The sequence below is a fragment of the Ascaphus truei genome, chromosome 23, assembly GCF_040206685.1.
Source record: "Ascaphus truei isolate aAscTru1 chromosome 23, aAscTru1.hap1, whole genome shotgun sequence".
In the NCBI taxonomy this organism is placed as follows: domain Eukaryota; kingdom Metazoa; phylum Chordata; class Amphibia; order Anura; family Ascaphidae; genus Ascaphus; species Ascaphus truei.
Window position 1 is genome coordinate 6,248,111 of NC_134505.1, and position 18,669 is coordinate 6,266,779.

Sequence of the window (18,669 nt, forward strand, 5' to 3'; positions counted from 1 at the left end):
CATGGTTAAGGGATCAGTCTCTGCTAGGGGCAAAGTGTACTAATGGCAGTGACATGGTTAAGGGGTCAGTCCCTCCTAGGGGCAAAGTGTACTAATGGCAGTGACATGGTTAAGGGGTCAGTCTCTCCTAGGGGCAAAGTGTACTAATGGCAGTGACAAGGTTAAGGGGTCAGTCCCTCCTAGGGACAAAGTGTACTAATGGCAGTGATATGGTTAAGGGGTCAGTCCCTCCTAGGGGCAAAGTGTACTAATGGCAGTGACATGGTTAAGGGGTCAGTCTCTCCTAGGGGCAAAGTGTAATAATGGCAGTGACATGGTTAAGGGGTCAGTCTCTCCTAGGGGCAAAGTGTAATAATGGCAGTGACATGGTTAAGGGCTCAGTCCCTCCTAGGTGCAAAGTGCACTAATGGCAGCGACATGGTTAAGGGGTCAGTCTCTCCTAGGGGCAAAGTGTACTAATGGCAGTGACATGTTTAAAGGGTCAGTTCCTCCTAGGGGCAAAGTGTACTAATGGCAGTGACATGGTTAAGGGGACAGTGCCTCCTAGGGGCAAAGTGTACTAATGGCAGTGACATGGTTAAGGGGTCAGTGCCTCCTAGGGGCAAAGTGTACCAATGGCAGTGACATGGTTAAGGGATCAGTCTCTCCTAGGGGCAAAGTGTACTAATGGCAGTGACATGGTTAAGGGATCAGTCCCTCCTAGTGGCAAAGTGTACTAGTGGCAGGGACATGGTTAAGGGGTCAGTCTCTCCTAGGGGCAAAGTGTACTAATGGCAGTGACATGGTTAAGGGATCAGTCCCTCCTAGGGGCAAAGTGTACTAATGGCAGTGACATGGTTAAGGGGTCAGACTCTCCTAGGGGCAAAGTGTACTAATGGCAGTGACATGGTTAAGGGATCAGTCTCTCCTAGGGGCAAAGTGTACTAATGGCAGTGACATGGTTAAGGGGTCAGTCCCTCCTAGGGGCAGAGTGTACTAATGGCAGTGACATGGTTAAGGGGTCAGTCCCTCCTAGGGGCAAAGTGTACTAATGGCAGTGACATGGTTAAGGGGTCAGTCCCTCCTAGTGGCAAAGTGTACTAATGGCAGTGATATGGTTACGGGGTCAGTCCCTCCTAGGGGCAAAGTGTACTAATGGCAGTGACTTGGTTAAGGGATCAGTCCCTCCTAGTGGCAAAGTGTACTAATGGCAGTGACATGGTTAAGGGGTCAACCCTTCCTATGGGCAAAGTGTGCTAATGGCAGTGACATGGTTAAGGGGTCAGTCCCTCCTAGGGGCAAAGTGTACTAATGGCAGTGACATGGTTAAGGGGTCAGTCCTCGGGGCAAAGTGTACTAATGGCAGTGACATGGTTAAGGGGTCAGTCTCTCCTAGGGGCAAAGTGTACTAATGGCAGTGACATGGTTAAGGGGTCAGTCCTAGGGGCAAAGTGTACTAATGGCAGTGACATGGTTAAGGGGTCAGTGCCTCCTAGGGGCAAAGTGTACTAATGGCAGTGACATGGTTAAGGGGTCAGTGCCTCCTAGGGGCAGAGTGTACTAATGGCAGTGACATGGTTAAGGGGTCAGTCCCTCCTAGGGGCAAAGTGTACTAATGGCAGTGACATGGTTAAGGGATCAGTCTCTCCTAGGGGCAAAGTGTACTAATGGCAGTGACATGGTTAAGGGGTCAGTCTCTCCTAGGGGCAAAGTGTACTAATGGCAGTGACATGGTTAAGGGGTCAGTCTCTCCTAGGGGCAAAGTGTATTAATGGCAGTGACATGGTTAAGGGATCAGTCCCTCCTAGGGGCAAAGTGTACTAATGGCAGTGACATGTTTAAGGGGTCAGTCCCTCGTGGGGCAAAGTGTACTAATGGCAGTGACATGGTTAAGGGGCCAGTCCCTCCTAGGGGCAAAGTGTACTAATGGCAGTGACATGGTTAAGGGGTCAGTCCCTCCTCGGGGCAAAGTGTACTAATGGCAGTGACATGGTTAAGGGGTCAGTGCCTCCTAGGGGCAGAGTGTACTAATGGCAGTGACATGGTTAAGGGGTCAGTCCCTCCTAGGGGCAAAGTGTACTAATGGCAGTGACATGGTTAAGGGATCAGTCTCTCCTAGGGGCAAAGTGTACTAATGGCAGTGACATGGTTAAGGGGTCAGTCTCTCCTAGGGGCAAAGTGTACTAATGGCAGTGACATGGTTAAGGGGTCAGTCTCTCCTAGGGGCAAAGTGTATTAATGGCAGTGACATGGTTAAGGGATCAGTCCCTCCTAGGGGCAAAGTGTACTAATGGCAGTGACATGTTTAAGGGGTCAGTCCCTCGTGGGGCAAAGTGTACTAATGGCAGTGACATGGTTAAGGGGCCAGTCCCTCCTAGGGGCAAAGTGTACTAATGGCAGTGACATGGTTAAGGGGTCAGTCCCTCCTCGGGGCAAAGTGTACTAATGGCAGTGACATGGTTAAGGGATCAGTCCCTCCTAGTGGCAAAGTGTACTAATGGCAGTGACATGGTTAAGGGGTCAGTCCCTCCTAGGGGCAAAGTGTACTAATGGCAGTGACATGTCTAAGGGGTCAGTCCCTCCTAGGGGCAAAGTGTACTAATGGCAGTGACATGGTTAAGAGGTCAGTCTCTCCTAGGGGCAAAGTGTACTAATGGCAGTGACATGGTTAAGGGATCAGTCCCTCCTAGGGGCAAAGTGTACTTATGGCAGTGACATGGTTAAGGGGCCAGTCCCTCCTAGGGGCAAAGTGTACTAATGGCAGTGACATGGTTAAGGGGTCAGTCTCTCCTAGGGGCAAAGTGTACTAATGGTAGTGACATGGTTAAGGGGTCAGTCCCTCCTCGGGGCAAAGTGTACTAATGGCAGTGACATGGTTAAGGGGTCAGTCTCTCCTAGGGGCAAAGTGTACTAATGGCAGTGACATGGTTAAGGGGTCAGTCCCTCCTCGGGGCAAAGTGTACTAATGGCAGTGACATGGTTAAGGGATCAGTCCCTCCTAGTGGCAAAGTGTACTAATGGCAGTGACAGGGTTAAGGGGTCAGTCCCTCCTAGTGGCAAAGTGTACTAATGGCAGTGACATGGTTAAGGGGTCAGTCTCTCCTAGGGGCAAAGTGTACTAATGGCAGTGACATGGTTAATGGGTCAGTCCCTCCTAGGGGCAAAGTGTACTAATGGCAGTGACATGTCTAAGGGGTCAGTCCCTCCTAGGGGCAAAGTGTACTAATGGCAGTGTCATGGTTAAGGGGTCAGTCCCTCCTAGGGGCAAAGTGTACTAATGGCAGTGACATGGTTAAGGGGTCAGTCTCTCCTAGGGGCAAAGTGTACTAATGGCAGTGACATGGTTAAGGGGTCAGTCCCTCCTCGGGGCAAAGTGTACTAATGGCAGTGACATGGTTAAGGGATCAGTCCCTCCTAGTGGCAAAGTGTACTAATGGCAGTGACATGGTTAAGGGGTCAGTCCCTCCTAGGGGCAAAGTGTACTAATGGCAGTGACATGTCTAAGGGGTCAGTCCCTCCTAGGGACAAAGTGTACTAATGGCAGTGACATGGTTAAGGGGTCAGTCCCTCCTAGGGGCAAAGTGTACTAATGGCAGTGACATGGTTAAGGGGTCAGTCTCTCCTAGGGGCAAAGTGTACTAATGGCAGTGACATGGTTAAGGGATCAGTCCCTCCTAGGGGCAAAGTGTACTAATGGCAGTGACATGGTTAAGGGGCCAGTCTCTCCTAGGGGCAAAGTGTACTAATGGTAGTGACATGGTTAAGGGGTCAGTCCCTCCTCGGGGCAAAGTGTACTAATGGCATTGACATGGTTAAGGGGTCAGTCTCTCCTAGGGGCAAAGTGTACTAATGGCAGTGACATGGTTAAGGGGTCAGTCTCTCCTAGGGGCAAAGTGTACTAATGGCAGTGACATGGTTAAGGGGTCAGTCCCTCCTCGGGGCAAAGTGTACTAATGGCAGTGACATGGTTAAGGGATCAGTCCCTCCTAGTGGCAAAGTGTACTAATGGCAGTGACAGGGTTAAGGGGTCAGTCCCTCCTAGTGGCAAAGTGTACTAATGGCAGTGACATGGTTAAGGGGTCAGTCTCTCCTAGGGGCAAAGTGTACTAATGGCAGTGACATGGTTAAGGGGTCAGTCCCTCCTAGGGGCAAAGTGTACTAATGGCAGTGACATGTCTAAGGGGTCAGTCCCTCCTAGGGGCAAAGTGTACTAATGGCAGTGACATGGTTAAGGGGTCAGTCCCTCCTAGGGGCAAAGTGTACTAATGGCAGTGACATGGTTAAGGGGTCAGTCTCTCCTAGGGGCAAAGTGTACTAATGGCAGTGACATGGTTAAGGGGTCAGTACCTCCTCGGGGCAAAGTGTACTAATGGCAGTGACATGGTTAAGGGATCAGTCCCTCCTAGTGGCAAAGTGTACTAATGGCAGTGACATGGTTAAGGGGTCAGTCCCTCCTAGGGGCAAAGTGTACTAATGGCAGTGACATGTCTAAGGGGTCAGTCCCTCCTAGGGACAAAGTGTACTAATGGCAGTGACATGGTTAAGGGGTCAGTCCCTCCTAGGGGCAAAGTGTACTAATGGCAGTGACATGGTTAAGGGGTCAGTCTCTCCTAGGGGCAAAGTGTACTAATGGCAGTGACATGGTTAAGGGATCAGTCCCTCCTAGGGGCAAAGTGTACTAATGGCAGTGACATGGTTAAGGGGCCAGTCTCTCCTAGGGGCAAAGTGTACTAATGGTAGTGACATGGTTAAGGGGTCAGTCCCTCCTCGGGGCAAAGTGTACTAATGGCAGTGACATGGTTAAGGGGTCAGTCTCTCCTAGGGGCAAAGTGTACTAATGGCAGTGACATGGTTAAGGGGTCAGTCTCTCCTAGGGGCAAAGTGTACTAATGGCAGTGACATGGTTAAGGGGTCAGTCCCTCCTCGGGGCAAAGTGTACTAATGGCAGTGACATGGTTAAGGGATCAGTCCCTCCTAGTGGCAAAGTGTACTAATGGCAGTGACAGGGTTAAGGGGTCAGTCCCTCCTAGTGGCAAAGTGTACTAATGGCAGTGACATGGTTAAGGGGTCAGTCTCTCCTAGGGGCAAAGTGTACTAATGGCAGTGACATGGTTAAGGGGTCAGTCCCTCCTAGGGGCAAAGTGTACTAATGGCAGTGACATGTCTAAGGGGTCAGTCCCTCCTAGGGGCAAAGTGTACTAATGGCAGTGACATGGTTAAGGGGTCAGTCCCTCCTAGGGGCAAAGTGTACTAATGGCAGTGACATGGTTAAGGGGTCAGTCTCTCCTAGGGGCAAAGTGTACTAATGGCAGTGACATGGTTAAGGGGTCAGTCCCTCCTCGGGGCAAAGTGTACTAATGGCAGTGACATGTCTAAGGGGTCAGTCCCTCCTAGGGACAAAGTGTACTAATGGCAGTGATATGGTTAAGGGGTCAGTCCCTCCTAGGGGCAAAGTGTACTAATGGCAGTGACATGGTTAAGGGGTCAGTCTCTCCTAGGGGCAAAGTGTACTAATGGCAGTGACATGGTTAAGGGATCAGTCCCTCCTAGGGGCAAAGTGTACTAATGGCAGTGACATGGTTAAGGGGTCAGTCTCTCCTAGGGGCAAAGTGTACTAATGGCAGTGACATGGTTAAGGGGTCAGTCTCTCCTAGGGGCAAAGTGTACTAATGGCAGTGACATGGTTAAGGGGTCAGTCTCTCCTAGGGGCAAAGTGTACTAATGGCAGTGACATGGTTAAGGGGTCAGTCTCTCCTAGGTGCAAAGTGTACTAATGGCAGTGACATGGTTAAGGGGCCAGTCCCTCCTAGGGGCAAAGTGTACTAATGGCAGTGACATGGTTAAGGGGTCAGTCCCTCCTAGGGGCAAAGTGTACTAATGGCAGTGACATAGTTAAGGGGTCAGTCTCTCCTAGGGGCAAAGTGTACTAATGGCAGTGACATGGTTAAGGGGTCAGTCTCTCCTAGGGGCAAAGTGTACTAATGGCAGTGACATGGTTAAGGGGTCAGTCCCTCCTAGGGGCAAAGTGTACTAATGGCAGTGACATGGTTAAGGGGTCAGTCCTTGCTAGGGGCAAAGTGTACTAATGGCAGTGACATGGTTAAGGGGTCAGTCCTTCCTAGGGGCAAAGCGTACTAATGGCAGTGTCATGGTTAAGGGGTCAGTCCTTCCTAGGGGCAAAGTGTACTAATGGCAGTGACATGGTTAAGGGGTCAGTCCCTCCTAGGGGCAAAGTGTACTAATTGCAGTGACATGGTTAAGGGGTCAGTCCCTCCTAGGGGCAAAGTGTACTAATGGCAGTGACATGGTTAAGGGGTCAGTCTCTCCTAGGGGCAAAGTGTACTAATGGCAGTGACATGGTTAAGGGGTCAGTCCCTCCTCGGGGCAAAGTGTACTAATGGCAGTGACATGGTTAAGGGATCAGTCCCTCCTAGTGGCAAAGTGTACTAATGGCAGTGACATGGTTACGGGGTCAGTCCCTCCTAGGGGCAAAGTGTACTAATGGCAGTGACATGTCTAAGGGGTCAGTCCCTCCTAGGGACAAAGTGTACTAATGGCAGTGACATGGTTAAGGGGTCAGTCCCTCCTAGGGGCAAAGTGTACTAATGGCAGTGACATGGTTAAGGGGTCAATCTCTCCTAGGGGCAAAGTGTACTAATGGCAGTGACATGGTTAAGGGATCAGTCCCTCCTAGGGGCAAAGTGTACTAATGGCAGTGACATGGTTAAGGGGTCAGTCTCTCCTAGGGGCAAAGTGTACTAATGGCAGTGACATGGTTAAGGGGTCAGTCTCTCCTAGGGGCAAAGTGTACTAATGGCAGTGACATGGTTAAGGGGTCAGTCTCTCCTAGGGGCAAAGTGTACTAATGGCAGTGACATGGTTAAGGAGTCAGTCTCTCCTAGGTGCAAAGTGTACTAATGGCAGTGACATGGTTAAGGGGTCAGTCTCTCCTAGGGGCAAAGTGTACTAATGGCAGTGACATGGTTAAGGGGTCAGTCTCTCCTAGGGGCAAAGTGTACTAATGGCAGTGACATGGTTAAGGGGTCAGTCCCTCCTAGGGGCAAAGTGTACTAATGGCAGTGACATGGTTAAGGGGTCAGTCCTTGCTAGGGGCAAAGTGTACTAATGGCAGTGACATGGTTAAGGGGTCAGTCCTTCCTAGGGGCAAAGTGTACTAATGGCAGTGACATGGTTAAGGGGTCAGTCCTTCCTAGGGGCAAAGCGTACTAATGGCAGTGTCATGGTTAAGGGGTCAGTCCTTCCTAGGGGCAAAGTGTACTAATGGCAGTGACATGGTTAAGGGGTCAGTCCCTCCTAGGGGCAAAGTGTACTAATGGCAGTGACATGGTTAAGGGGTCAGTCCCTCCTAGGGGCAAAGTGTACTAATGGCAGTGACATGGTTAAGGTGTCAGTCTCTCCTAGGGGCAAAGTGTACTAATGGCAGTGACATGGTTAAGGGGTCTGGAGGAGATCTGGTGATTAAGAGGGGGACAGGGGGAGATATGATGATGATGATAATTATGAGGGTAACTGGGGGAGATATGATAATGATGATGATGATGAGTGTTACTGGGGAGATATCATCATCATCATCATCATCATCATCATCATCATCATCATCATCATCATCATCATCATCATCATCATCATCATCATCATCATCATCACGAGGGGGGCTGGGGGAGATCTGTTGATGATGATGTTGAGGGGGACTGGGGGTGATCTGATGATGATGATGATGATGATGAGGGGGACTAGGGGTGATCTGATGATGATAAGGGGGGGGGAAATGATGATAATGAGGAGCATGATGGGGAGGGGGAGAGATGATGATGAAGGATGATGATGAGGGGGGATGGGAAGAGATGATGAGAGAAAGGATGGGGGATGGAGAGAAAAATTGCAGTCAATATTAATATTAATGGGGCATTTTTTGTCCAGGGGCCCGCATGTGTCCAGCTACGCCACTTGGTCAGTCCCTCCTAGGGTCAAAGTGCACTAATGGTGCTATATGTACTATAACTCCTCCTATTACCCCATATAACCTCTCCCTATAACTCCTCCTATTACCCCATATAAGCTCTCCCTATAACTCCTCCTATTACCCCAAATACTGCCTCCCTATAACTCCTCCTATAACCCCATATAACCCCTCCCTATAACTCCTCCTATTACCCCATATAACCACCCCATGAATTGATTTATGTTGGAAGAAAGTAGGTGTTCCCAGCACTCAATAAACATGGGAAATAATATTGCAACACTAAGTTGTAGAATACAGAAAAGATGGTGACCGAGGTCACATAAGTCCCTTATTAGCACGCACTCATGGTACAACAGTATTAAATAGTAGAGAGGATATAATGATCCTCAGAGAAGCCAGACTTGTGCCAAACACCCACACATGTGTGGCGAATGGGGCGTCCAACCTGTTAAAAGTAAAAATAATAAATGTTTATTGGAATACAAATACGACCAAAACAAGAGGTAATGTGTATTGGTGAGTTTAAAATTTAGGATTAAAATGTTCCCCCACACACCAGTGTTACCCTCCAATGTAACTACCAGATAATGAGGTGGTAAATTATATCCACACAGTATAGGCACAGAATATATCACACCCTAACTGATAGCTCACTCATAGGTGGGTAAAATGGTATACACAGGCACATTGAACTCTATGGGGTTTATGCACTAAGCGTTCATAAGCCACTTATGAACCGCTTATCGCCCAAAATGCCTACTGCTATTCAGTAAGCGGTGATAAGCGGGTGATAAAAGGCTGAATCGCTCAAAAAAAAATTGCTCATAAAAACGATCACCGAGGCTTATCGCCGCTTTTCGGCATGTTCGTAAACTCGCGCAATTCTAGTGGCCGTGATTGGGCTATGAACGCCTATCGCCGCTCTGGAATGGTGATTTTATCACAAAATCCTCACGCCAGAAAAAGTTGGCGTGAAGGTGTTGGAAACCCGCAGAGAAGCGGCGGGATGGGACTTAGAAAAAAAATGCATTTTTCCTGCATGGGATTGATGCCGGGAATCTCTGGAGCTGATAACCATTAATATTAGCACCAGAGACCCCTGGCATGAACCCTATGCAATAACAATGCATTTACAGTAAACTTCATTACCATGGCAGATAGCCTCAGGGACACCCTACTTCCAGAGATACAGGCCCCGTTACTGGGGGCCGGTATCGCCTATGCATTTAAATGTCCGCGTCACATGACCATGGGAATAGAATGCATAGGAGATACCAGCACGCCATAGCGGGGCCTGTATCTCGGGAAGTAGGGGGTCCCTGAGGCTGAAACCAACGCGGTTCAGCTCGGGAGACCCCCTGCTCATCTACATTATTAACAAAATTAAAATATATACACATAAATTTCGGGCGAGATTTGCACAGGGAGAGACGGCTCTCTCAGAGCAGCTCTCTCTGCAGCAGATACAAGTCGCCGGGTAAGGCCTTTTCAGAGGGTCGTTCATCAGATCACCGGCTTATCGCCCGTTTTGTGAATTGGTAATGAAGGCTTTCTGAATAGCAACGCTCATAAAAAGGGTGATTTAAATGGTCCGGTGATTTTTTTTATGTGCATGAGGCCCTATGTGTCTACCATCCATATAGGTGAGAAATGCCACCATTCAGCTCATGTAGCAGCTACGTGTAGATGGCAGTACACTTATGTGGCAAATTGAGTGTACTGGATACACAATGACACTTCTAGATTGCAAACAAAGCCCATGGATCATATAAGTGATGGATACCAAAATCAGGCTGTGAATAGCCCTGGGTAATACAACCGTAGCTGATGCTGCTGCCTTGACTGCTGCCGAGGTGAAAACTGTACAGCCGCTACCTAGCACCAACCCTCATGCGGGCGCCACCGGCGTGACGTCACAGCACCCGACGATCGTTTCGTGTCGCGAGACACTTCTTCAGGGGGGGGGGAGGAGCACTCAGTAATGTTTCCATGTGAGATATAGATATATAGATATAGTAAAGCGCGAACATATTCTACAGAGATTTGATAATGACAAAAACGTTTACATACAAATACAGGCGGTCCTCGGTTATCCACCGGAAACCCGTTCTGGAAGTGGCGTTGGATAGTGAAACCATTGTAAAGTGAGTTCCATGTTAATCAGTGGTGGTGAGCGTTGGATAACGCATTCAGGTGTCGGATAACGCATTCAGGTGTCGGATAACACATCCAGGCGTCGGATAACGCATTCAGGTGTCGGATAACACATTCAGGCGTCGGATAACGCATTCAGGCGTCGGATAACGCATTCAGGCGTCGGGTAACGCATTCAGGCGTCGGATAACGCATTCAGGCGTCGGGTAACGCATTCAGGCGTCGGGTAACGCATTCAGGCGTCGGATAACGCATTCAGGTGTCGGAAAACGCATTCCAGTGTCGGGTAACGCATTCAGGTGTCGGGTAACGCATTCCGGTGTCGGATAACGCATTCAGGCGTCGGATAACACATTCAGGTGTCGGAAAACGCATTCAGGCGTCGGATAACGCATTCAGGCGTCGGATAACGCATTCACGCGTCGGATAACGCATTCAGGTGTCGGATAACACATTCTGGCGTCGGATAACGCATTCAGCCATCGGATAACGCATTCAGGCGTCGGATAACACATTCTAATGTCGGATAACGTATTCAGGCGTCGGATAACGCATTCTGGCGTCGGATAACGCATTCTGGCGTCGGATAACGCATTCAGGCGTCGGATAACGCACTCAGGCTTCGGGTAACGCATTCCGGTGTCGGATAACTCATTATAATGTCGGATAACGCATTCAGGCGTCGGATAACGCATTCCGGCGTCGGATAACGCATTCCGGCGTCGGATAACGCATTCAGGCATCGGATAACGCATTCTGGCGTCGGATAACGCATTCAGGCGTCGGATAACGCATTCTGGCGTCGGATAACGCATTCTGGCGTCGGATAACGCATTCAGGCGTCGGATAACGCACTCAGGCGTCGGATAACGCACTCAGGCTTCGGGTAACGCATTCCGGTGTCGGATAACTCATTATAATGTCGGATAACGCATTCAGGCGTCGGATAACGCATTCCGGCGTCGGGTAACGCATTCTAATGTCGGATAACGCGTTCCGGCATCGGATAACGCATTCCGGCGTCGGGTAACGCATTCCGGCGTCGGATAACGCATTCTAATGTCGGATAACGCATTCAGGCGTCGGATAACACATTCAGGCGTCGGATAACACATTCAGGCGTCGGATAACGCGTTCCGCCGTCGGGTAACGCATTCCGGCGTCGGATAACGCATTCTAATGTCGGATAACGCATTCAGGCGTCGGATAACGCATTCAGGCGTCGGATAACAAATTCAGGCGTCGGATAACACATTCAGGCGTCGGATAACGCGTTCCGCCGTCGGATAACGCATTCAGGCGTCGGATAACACATTCAGGCGTCGGATAACGCGTTCCGCCGTCGGATAACGCATTCTAATGTCGGATAACGCATTCCGGCATCGGATAACGCGTTCCGGCATCGGATAACGCATTCCGGCATCAGGTAACGCATTCCGGCGTCGGATAACGCATTCCGGCATCGGGTAACGCATTCTAATGTCGGATAACGCGTTCCGCCGTCGGATAACGCAGGGGGGCGCAAACTTTTTTCCCTGCTCCCCCCTGCCGGCTGTCCCCTCACTCCCGCGCCCCCCCCCCCAACCCCAACTTACCCGCGCTCCGGCGTAATGACGTCACGTTGCCATAGCAACGTGAAGTCACATGACCTCGCAGCGTCATTTTGCCGCCGCGTTGCCATGGTGACGCAGGAGGAAGCCGCCGGAGCCACGGTAAGTTAGGTTTGCAGAGGCCCTGCAGCTCCCCCGGCACTTAATTTAAGTGCCTTCGGGAAGCGCGCGGGGCCTCTGTAAACCCCGCGCCCCCCGTCGGTAGTCTTGCGCCCCCCCTGGGGGTCGCGCCCCACAGTTTGCGCACCGCTGGGATAACGCATTCCGGCATCGGGTAACACATTCTAATGTCGGATAACGCATTCAGGCGTCGGGTAACGCATTCCGGCGTCGGATAACGCATTCAGGCGTCGGGTAATGCATTCAGGTGTCGGATAACGCATTCAGGCGTCGGGTAACGGCCCGTAGGGTGGCGTTGTAAAGCGTTGGATATGCCATTCATTGTAACGTGAAACGTTGGATAACGAGGACTTTCTGTAGTTAATGGGATCTCAATGGGTTCGCTCTCCTTGGACAACCAGGCACCCAGCTCTTATTTTACAGCCCAGACACTTTACCACGTACGTTACGTTCCCTTCCTCTTTATCCTTGAGAGGTTTCCACCGGTCTCACGCCGCTTTGTCTTTGCAGAGATGGAGAAATCGACGGTGATCGAGAACGGCGAGATCCGGATCAACGGGAAGGGCAAGAAGATAAGGAAACCGCGGACCATCTACTCCAGTTTACAGCTGCAGGCGTTAAACCAGCGGTTCCAGCAGACGCAGTACTTAGCGCTACCGGAGAGAGCCGAGCTGGCCGCGCAGATGGGCCTAACCCAGACCCAGGTGAGGAGGACGTGGTGTTGTAGAACCCCATGTAGATGTCACCACTGGCGTTCCCTGGACAGAAGTCTGCCCTGGTGAGGTGGACAGGGGGATTAAGGGTCCATGGTGGTGTTGTAGAACCCCATGTAGATGCCACCACTGGCGTTCCCTGGACAGAAGTCTGCCCTGGTGAGGAGGACAGGGGGATTAAGGGTCCATGGTGGTGTTGTAGAACCCCATGTAGATGCCACCACTGGCGTTCCCTGGGCAGAAGTCTGCCCTAGTGTGTCTGTGTGTGTACTGTGTGTGTCTGTGTGTGTACTGTGTGTGTCTGTGTATCAGTGTGTCTGTGTATGTGTGTCTGTGTGTGTCTGTGTGTCTGTGTATCAGTGTGTCTGTGTATCAGTGTGTCTGTGTATGTGTGTCTGTGTGTGTACTGTGTGTGTCTGTGTATCAGTGTGTGTCTGTGTATCAGTGTGTCTGTGTATCAGTGTGTCTGTGTATGTGTCTCTGTGTGTGTCTGTGTATGTGTGTCTGTGTATCAGTGTGTCTGTGTGTCTGTGTATCAGTGTGTCTGTGTATCAATGTGACTGTGTGTGTCTATGTATTAGTTGTCTGTTTGTGTACTGCGTATCTGTGTGTCAGTGTATGTGTGTTTGTGTATGAATATGTCTGTGTATCAACGTACATACTGTGTGTGTGTATCAGTGTGTATGTGTATCAGTGTGTCAGTGTCTGTGTATCAGTGTATGTACTGTGTGTGTGTATCAGTGTGTGTAGTGTGTATCAGTGTGAACTGTGTGTGTACTGTACGTGTATGTGTGTGTGTGTCTGTATGTCAGTGTGTGTATGTGTGTGTGTCTATATGTCAGTGTGTGTATGTGTGTGTGTCTGTATGTCAGTGTGTGTATGTGTGTATGTACAGTGTGTGGGTGTGTATACTGTGTGTATCAGTGTGTGGGTGGGTGTACTGTGTGTATCAGTGTGTTACTATATGTATACTATGTTCAGATTAGTTTTTAATGCATGTTTCTGTCTGTGTGTGTCTTGCTCGCGTGTGTGTGTGCATGTTTCTGTGTGTGTGCATGTTTCTGTGTGTGTGCATGTTTCTGTGTGTGTGTGTGTGTTTGTGTGTGTGTGTATGTTTCGGTGTGTGTGCGTGTTCCCTAGTGTGTGTGTGCATGTTTCTGTATGTGTGTGTGCATGTGCCTATTTGTGTGTGTGTGTGCGCGCGCATGTTCCTTGGTGTGTATGTGTGTGTGCATGTGCCTATTTCTGTGTGTTTGTGTGTGTGTGTATGCATGTTTCTGTGTGTGTGTGTGTGTGTGTTTGTGTGTGTGTGTGCATGTTTACGTGTGTGTGTGTGTGCATGTTTCTGTGTGCATGTGTGTGTGCATTTTTCTGTGTGTGTGTGTGTGTGTGTTTCTGTCTGGGTCTGTGTATGCGTGTGTGTATCTTGTGTGTGTATGTCTTGGTGTGTGTGTGCGTGTTCCCTAGTGTGTGTGTGTGCATGTTTCTGTATGTGTGTGTGCATGTGCCTATTTCTGTGTGTGTGTGTGTGTGTGTGTGTGTGTGTGTGTGTGTGTGTGTGTGTGTGTGTGTGTGTGTGTGTGTGTGTGTGTGTGTGTGTGTGTGTGTGTGTGTGTGTGTGTGTATGTTTCTGTGTGTGCATTTTTCTGTGTGTGTGTGTGTGTGTGTTTCTGTCTGGGTCTGTGTATGCGTGTGCGTGTGTGTGTCTTGAGTGTCTGTACGTATGCATGCGTCTGTGCGTGTGTGTTTGTGCACGTGTGTGTCTGTACGTGTACATGTGTGTGTCTGTGTGTGTGTGCATGTGTTTGTCCGTCTGTGTGTGTGTGTGTGTGTCTGTGTGTGTGTTTGTCCGTCTCTGTGTGTGTGTACGCATGTTTCTGTCTGTGCATGTTTTTGTGTGTGTCTGGGTGTGCATGTTTCTGTCTGTGTGTGTGCTTGTGTGTGTGTGAATGTTTCTGTCTGTCTATGTGTATGTGTGTGTGTGTGTGTGTGTGTGTGTGTGCATGTGTACATGTTTTTGTGTGTGTGTGTGTGTGTGTGTGTGCATGTTTCTGTCTGTGTGTCTGTGCATGTTCCTGTGTGTGCGTGTGTGTGCATGTTTCTGTCTGTGTGTGTGCATATGTGGGTATGTGCGTCTGTGTATGGGTGTATATTGTATATTTGTGTGTGCCTGTGTCTCTGTGTGTGTGTATGTACAGGAATAGCACAGAGTGCTGTGTGTGTGTGTGTGTGTGTGTGTGTGTGTGTGTGTGTGTGTGTGTGTGTGTGTGTGTGTGTGTGTGTGTGTGTGTGTGTGTGGGTGTGTGTGTGTGTGTGTGTGTGTGTGTGTGTGTGTGTGTGTGTGTGTCGTCAGTCCGTACAGGAATAGCAGAGGGAGGTGTGTGTGTCAGTACAGGAATAGCAGAGGGGCTGTGTGCGTGTATCAGTGTGTGTGTATCAGTGGTGTGTGTGTGTGTGCGTCCGTGTGTGTGTGTCAGTACAGGAATATCAGAGAGGTGTGTGTCGGTGTCGGTACAGGAATAGCAGAGAGGGTGGTGTGTTTGTCAGTACAGGAATAGCAGAGAGGGCTGTGTGTGTGTCAGTACAGGAATAGCAATGGGGCTGTGTGTGTGTGTATCAGTGTGCGTGTGTGTGCGTGTGTGTGTATCAGTGTGTGTGTGTGTGTGTGTGTGTGTGTGTGTGTGTGTGCGCGCGCTTGTGTGTGTCAGTCAGTCCATACAGGAATAGCCGAGAGTTGTGTGTCAGTACAGGAATAGCAGAGAAGGCGATGTGTGTATCAGTGTGTGCGCGCGTGTGTGTGGGTGTGTGTATGTGTGTGTGTGTGTGGGTGTGTGTGTGTTGTGTGTGTGTGTGTGTGTTGTGTGTGTGTGTGTGTGTGCGTGTATCTGTGTGTGTGTGTGTGTGTGTGTGTGCATGTGTATCAGTGTGTGTGTGTGTGTGTGTGTGTGTGTGTGTGTGTGTGTGTGTGTGTGTGTGTGTGTGTGTGTGTGTGTGTGTGTGTGTGTGTGTGTTTGTGTGTGTGTGTGCGTGTATCTCTGTGTGTGTGTGTGCCTGTGTATCAGTGTGTGTGTGTTCGTGTGTGCATGTGTGTGTGCATGTATCTCTGTGTGTGCGTGCATGTGTATCAGTGTGCGTGTGTGTGTGCGTGTATCTCTGTGTGTGCGTGCCTGTGTATCAGTGTGCGTGCGTGCGTGTGTGCGTGTGTGCATGCGTGTATCTCTGTGTGTGCGTGCCTGTGTATCAGTGTGCGTGTGTGTGTGTGTGCATGCGTGTATCTGTGTGTTCGTGTGTGTGTGTCTATAGAAAGAGCCTATAAGTAAAATTTGGCTGCTTTTTACTTTGTCTTCTAGGTCAAAATCTGGTTTCAGAACAAAAGATCCAAGTACAAGAAAGTGATGAAACAAGGACCCAGTGTGCAGGAAGCAGACCCAACTCACACCTCATCCTCCCTGTCTCCATGTTCCCCTAACATGCCCTCTCTATGGGACATCTCCTCAGCCAGTAAAACGGCCCCATTCCCCTCTAGTTACATGAACAGCTTCAGTCCGTGGTACCAGCCTCACGACACCATGTCCAGACCCCAGATGATGTGATGGAAAAGCTTGGTCCTTTCTCAGCCCAGAACGTTCTCCAGGTTCCTGAAGATCAGAGCGGATCAGAATGGTGTTGTTAGCCATTGAAATCTCCCACGGAGGGGGCAAATCTTACAAAGCCATCCGTTTTGTTTGTGGTTGAGATGAATTGAGTTCTTCTCAAAGCCTGGCTTCTTTTGGAAGAGAAGAAAGTGGTTAATCGTTTAAAGGATAAGAAGGAAACCTCGATCTGGCCACCTAAATCTCTAATCTAGATCTCAGAAGGTCCAGAAGATTAGAGAGAAGGATACTCTCTTCATTTGAATCAACGAAGGGCAGCTAGATCTGATATATTGTATACAGTGACTTGTGGTTGATCTGGATGGAGATCTTCTCAAAGAGGCTCCTGTTCTCATGAGTGGATAATAATTTAAGTATAAGAAGAAGAAAAAATGATATGGCCATCTTATTTCCTCATTGCGATCTCAAAAACCTCAAGTTTGGGGTTTATCTGGCTTTAGCTCTTCTGATGATAACCAAATCTCTTATGGTAGAGAAGAAATTGGACAATCGTTTACAGGTAATTAGAAAATGTAGGAGTGGCCACCTCAATGCCTCCCCTGAATCTCGAAAACAAGGCTCCAGAAGGTTAAAGAAATCAACAATGAAAAATACTCAGCCCAGGTGTGTGGTTAATAAGGATAAGAAGATGTTCTTGAATCATCGGAATTCCCCCAAGGTCCGAGGGACATTACAAAACCACAGGTCAACTTTTGATGTAAATTGAGTACTTTGCAATTACCCAACTAAAACCCCACAGTTTCAAGGTTAATCTGAATGTATTGACCCTTTTGAATTCCGAGCTCTCCACTAAATTCCGAGCTCTCCACTAAATTCCGAGCTCTTCACTGAGTTCCGAGCTCTCCACCAAATTCCGAGCTCACCACCAAATTCCGAGCTCTCCACCGAATTCCGAGCTCTCCACCGAATTCCGAGCTCTCCACCGAATTCCGAGCTCACCACTAAATTCCGAGCTCTTCACTGAGTTCCGAGCTCTCCACCAAATTCCGAGCTCACCATCAAATTCCGAGCTCTCCACCGAATTCCGAGCTCTGCACCGAATTTCGAGCTCTCCACTGAATTCCGAGCTCTCCACTAAATTCCCAGCTCTCCACTAAATTCCGAGCTCTTCACTAAATTCCGAGCTCTCCACCGAATTCTGAGCTCTCCACCGAATTCCGAGCTCTCCAACCCAATTCCGAGCTCTCCTTCAAACAATTTAAAACCGAGAACAATTCTTTCACACGTTACATCACGGTTCCCAAAACTGGTCGTTAAACATTCCTAAACAAGCCCCCTAACATGGTCATCAAGTGACAACCTGGAAAATAATAAACAAACTTGAGAACGTGGGAACCTTATTTAACACTCACCAGCCTTAAATAACGTTAAAAAAAAGCCAACAACTGTGTCTTCAAGCATGAATGTCTCTTCAAGAACAAGAATGTAGAAGATGGAAGATCGCAGAGTGTGTTCCGTGGGGGAGAACATCAAAAACGTCAACAGATGAGCAATTATTATTATTTTTATTACGGACCAAACGTTTTCTGCGATACTAAGAACAATATTACACGAATATGAAACGTGTGTTTGTCCTCAGCTCTGGGACCTCTATTTAAACACAAAGAGGCCCAAATTAAAGATACAGCTCAACCCCGTTATAACGTGATCCGCTACAACGCGGATCCGCTTATAACGCGATGTACGCGTGGCTCCCAATTTTCGTATGTATGAATACTTTACAACACTATTATTGGCGTCTTAAATACTTTATTTTACAACGCATACATTATTTCTAACGCGATCCGCTTATAGCGCGGTGTGATTCTTTGGACCCCAAGCACAGCGTTATAAGGGGGTTGAGCTGTATGTAGGAACCTCACAAACAGAACTTTCTCACTTGGGGGAACAATGTTTACAGAATTCTGCCGGGGGAGAAATTAACCATTGAAGCCACCAAAAAAAATACAAACCATGAACTGCCTTTATTTTTTTTCTATTTAGTGTTAATTTAACCAATTTCTAGTCATTTTGCTACTCTTTAACAAAGAAATAACGTTATTTATAAAAGAAAAAGGAACGCTGTCATTGTATTTACAATCGCAGAGGAATTTGCTGTAACTGTATAAAATCTACTTTTCTGGGAATTATTTTGTTTTTTGTACAAATGTATTGTATAGCTATCCAATTTAATGTATTTTTTACACTGCTTTGTATGGAATAATAAAGACATAAGGGTAATAACGTTTGTAATTAAAGTTACCATTTGTTGACTATTTTGTGTAATGTTTTCTTGTTGGAAAAATAACAATATACTGTACATATATATATATATATAGTGGGCTATTTATCAAGGCATTGCAAATGTCACTCCTTGGGTCTTCTTATTTCTCCATATAACTCCTCCTATTACTCCATATAACCACTCCCTATAACTCCTCCTATTACCCCATATACCCCCTCCTTATAACTCCTCC

At 48.5% G+C, this 18,669-nt stretch overlaps 1 protein-coding gene across 1 annotated transcript in view; it reads left to right on the forward strand.

Moving 5' to 3' along the window:
* DLX4 (distal-less homeobox 4) overlaps positions 1–18,424 on the forward strand; it is a 25,916-nt gene extending 7,492 nt beyond the window's left edge. Inside the window, exons 2-3 of the mRNA XM_075580351.1 lie at positions 12,358–12,551; positions 15,911–18,424. Coding sequence (XP_075436466.1) covers positions 12,358–12,551; positions 15,911–16,153 — 437 coding nt within the window. The 3' untranslated portion in view covers positions 16,154–18,424. The remainder of the gene's footprint in view (positions 1–12,357; positions 12,552–15,910) is intronic.
* Positions 18,425–18,669: the final 245 nt, after the last annotated feature.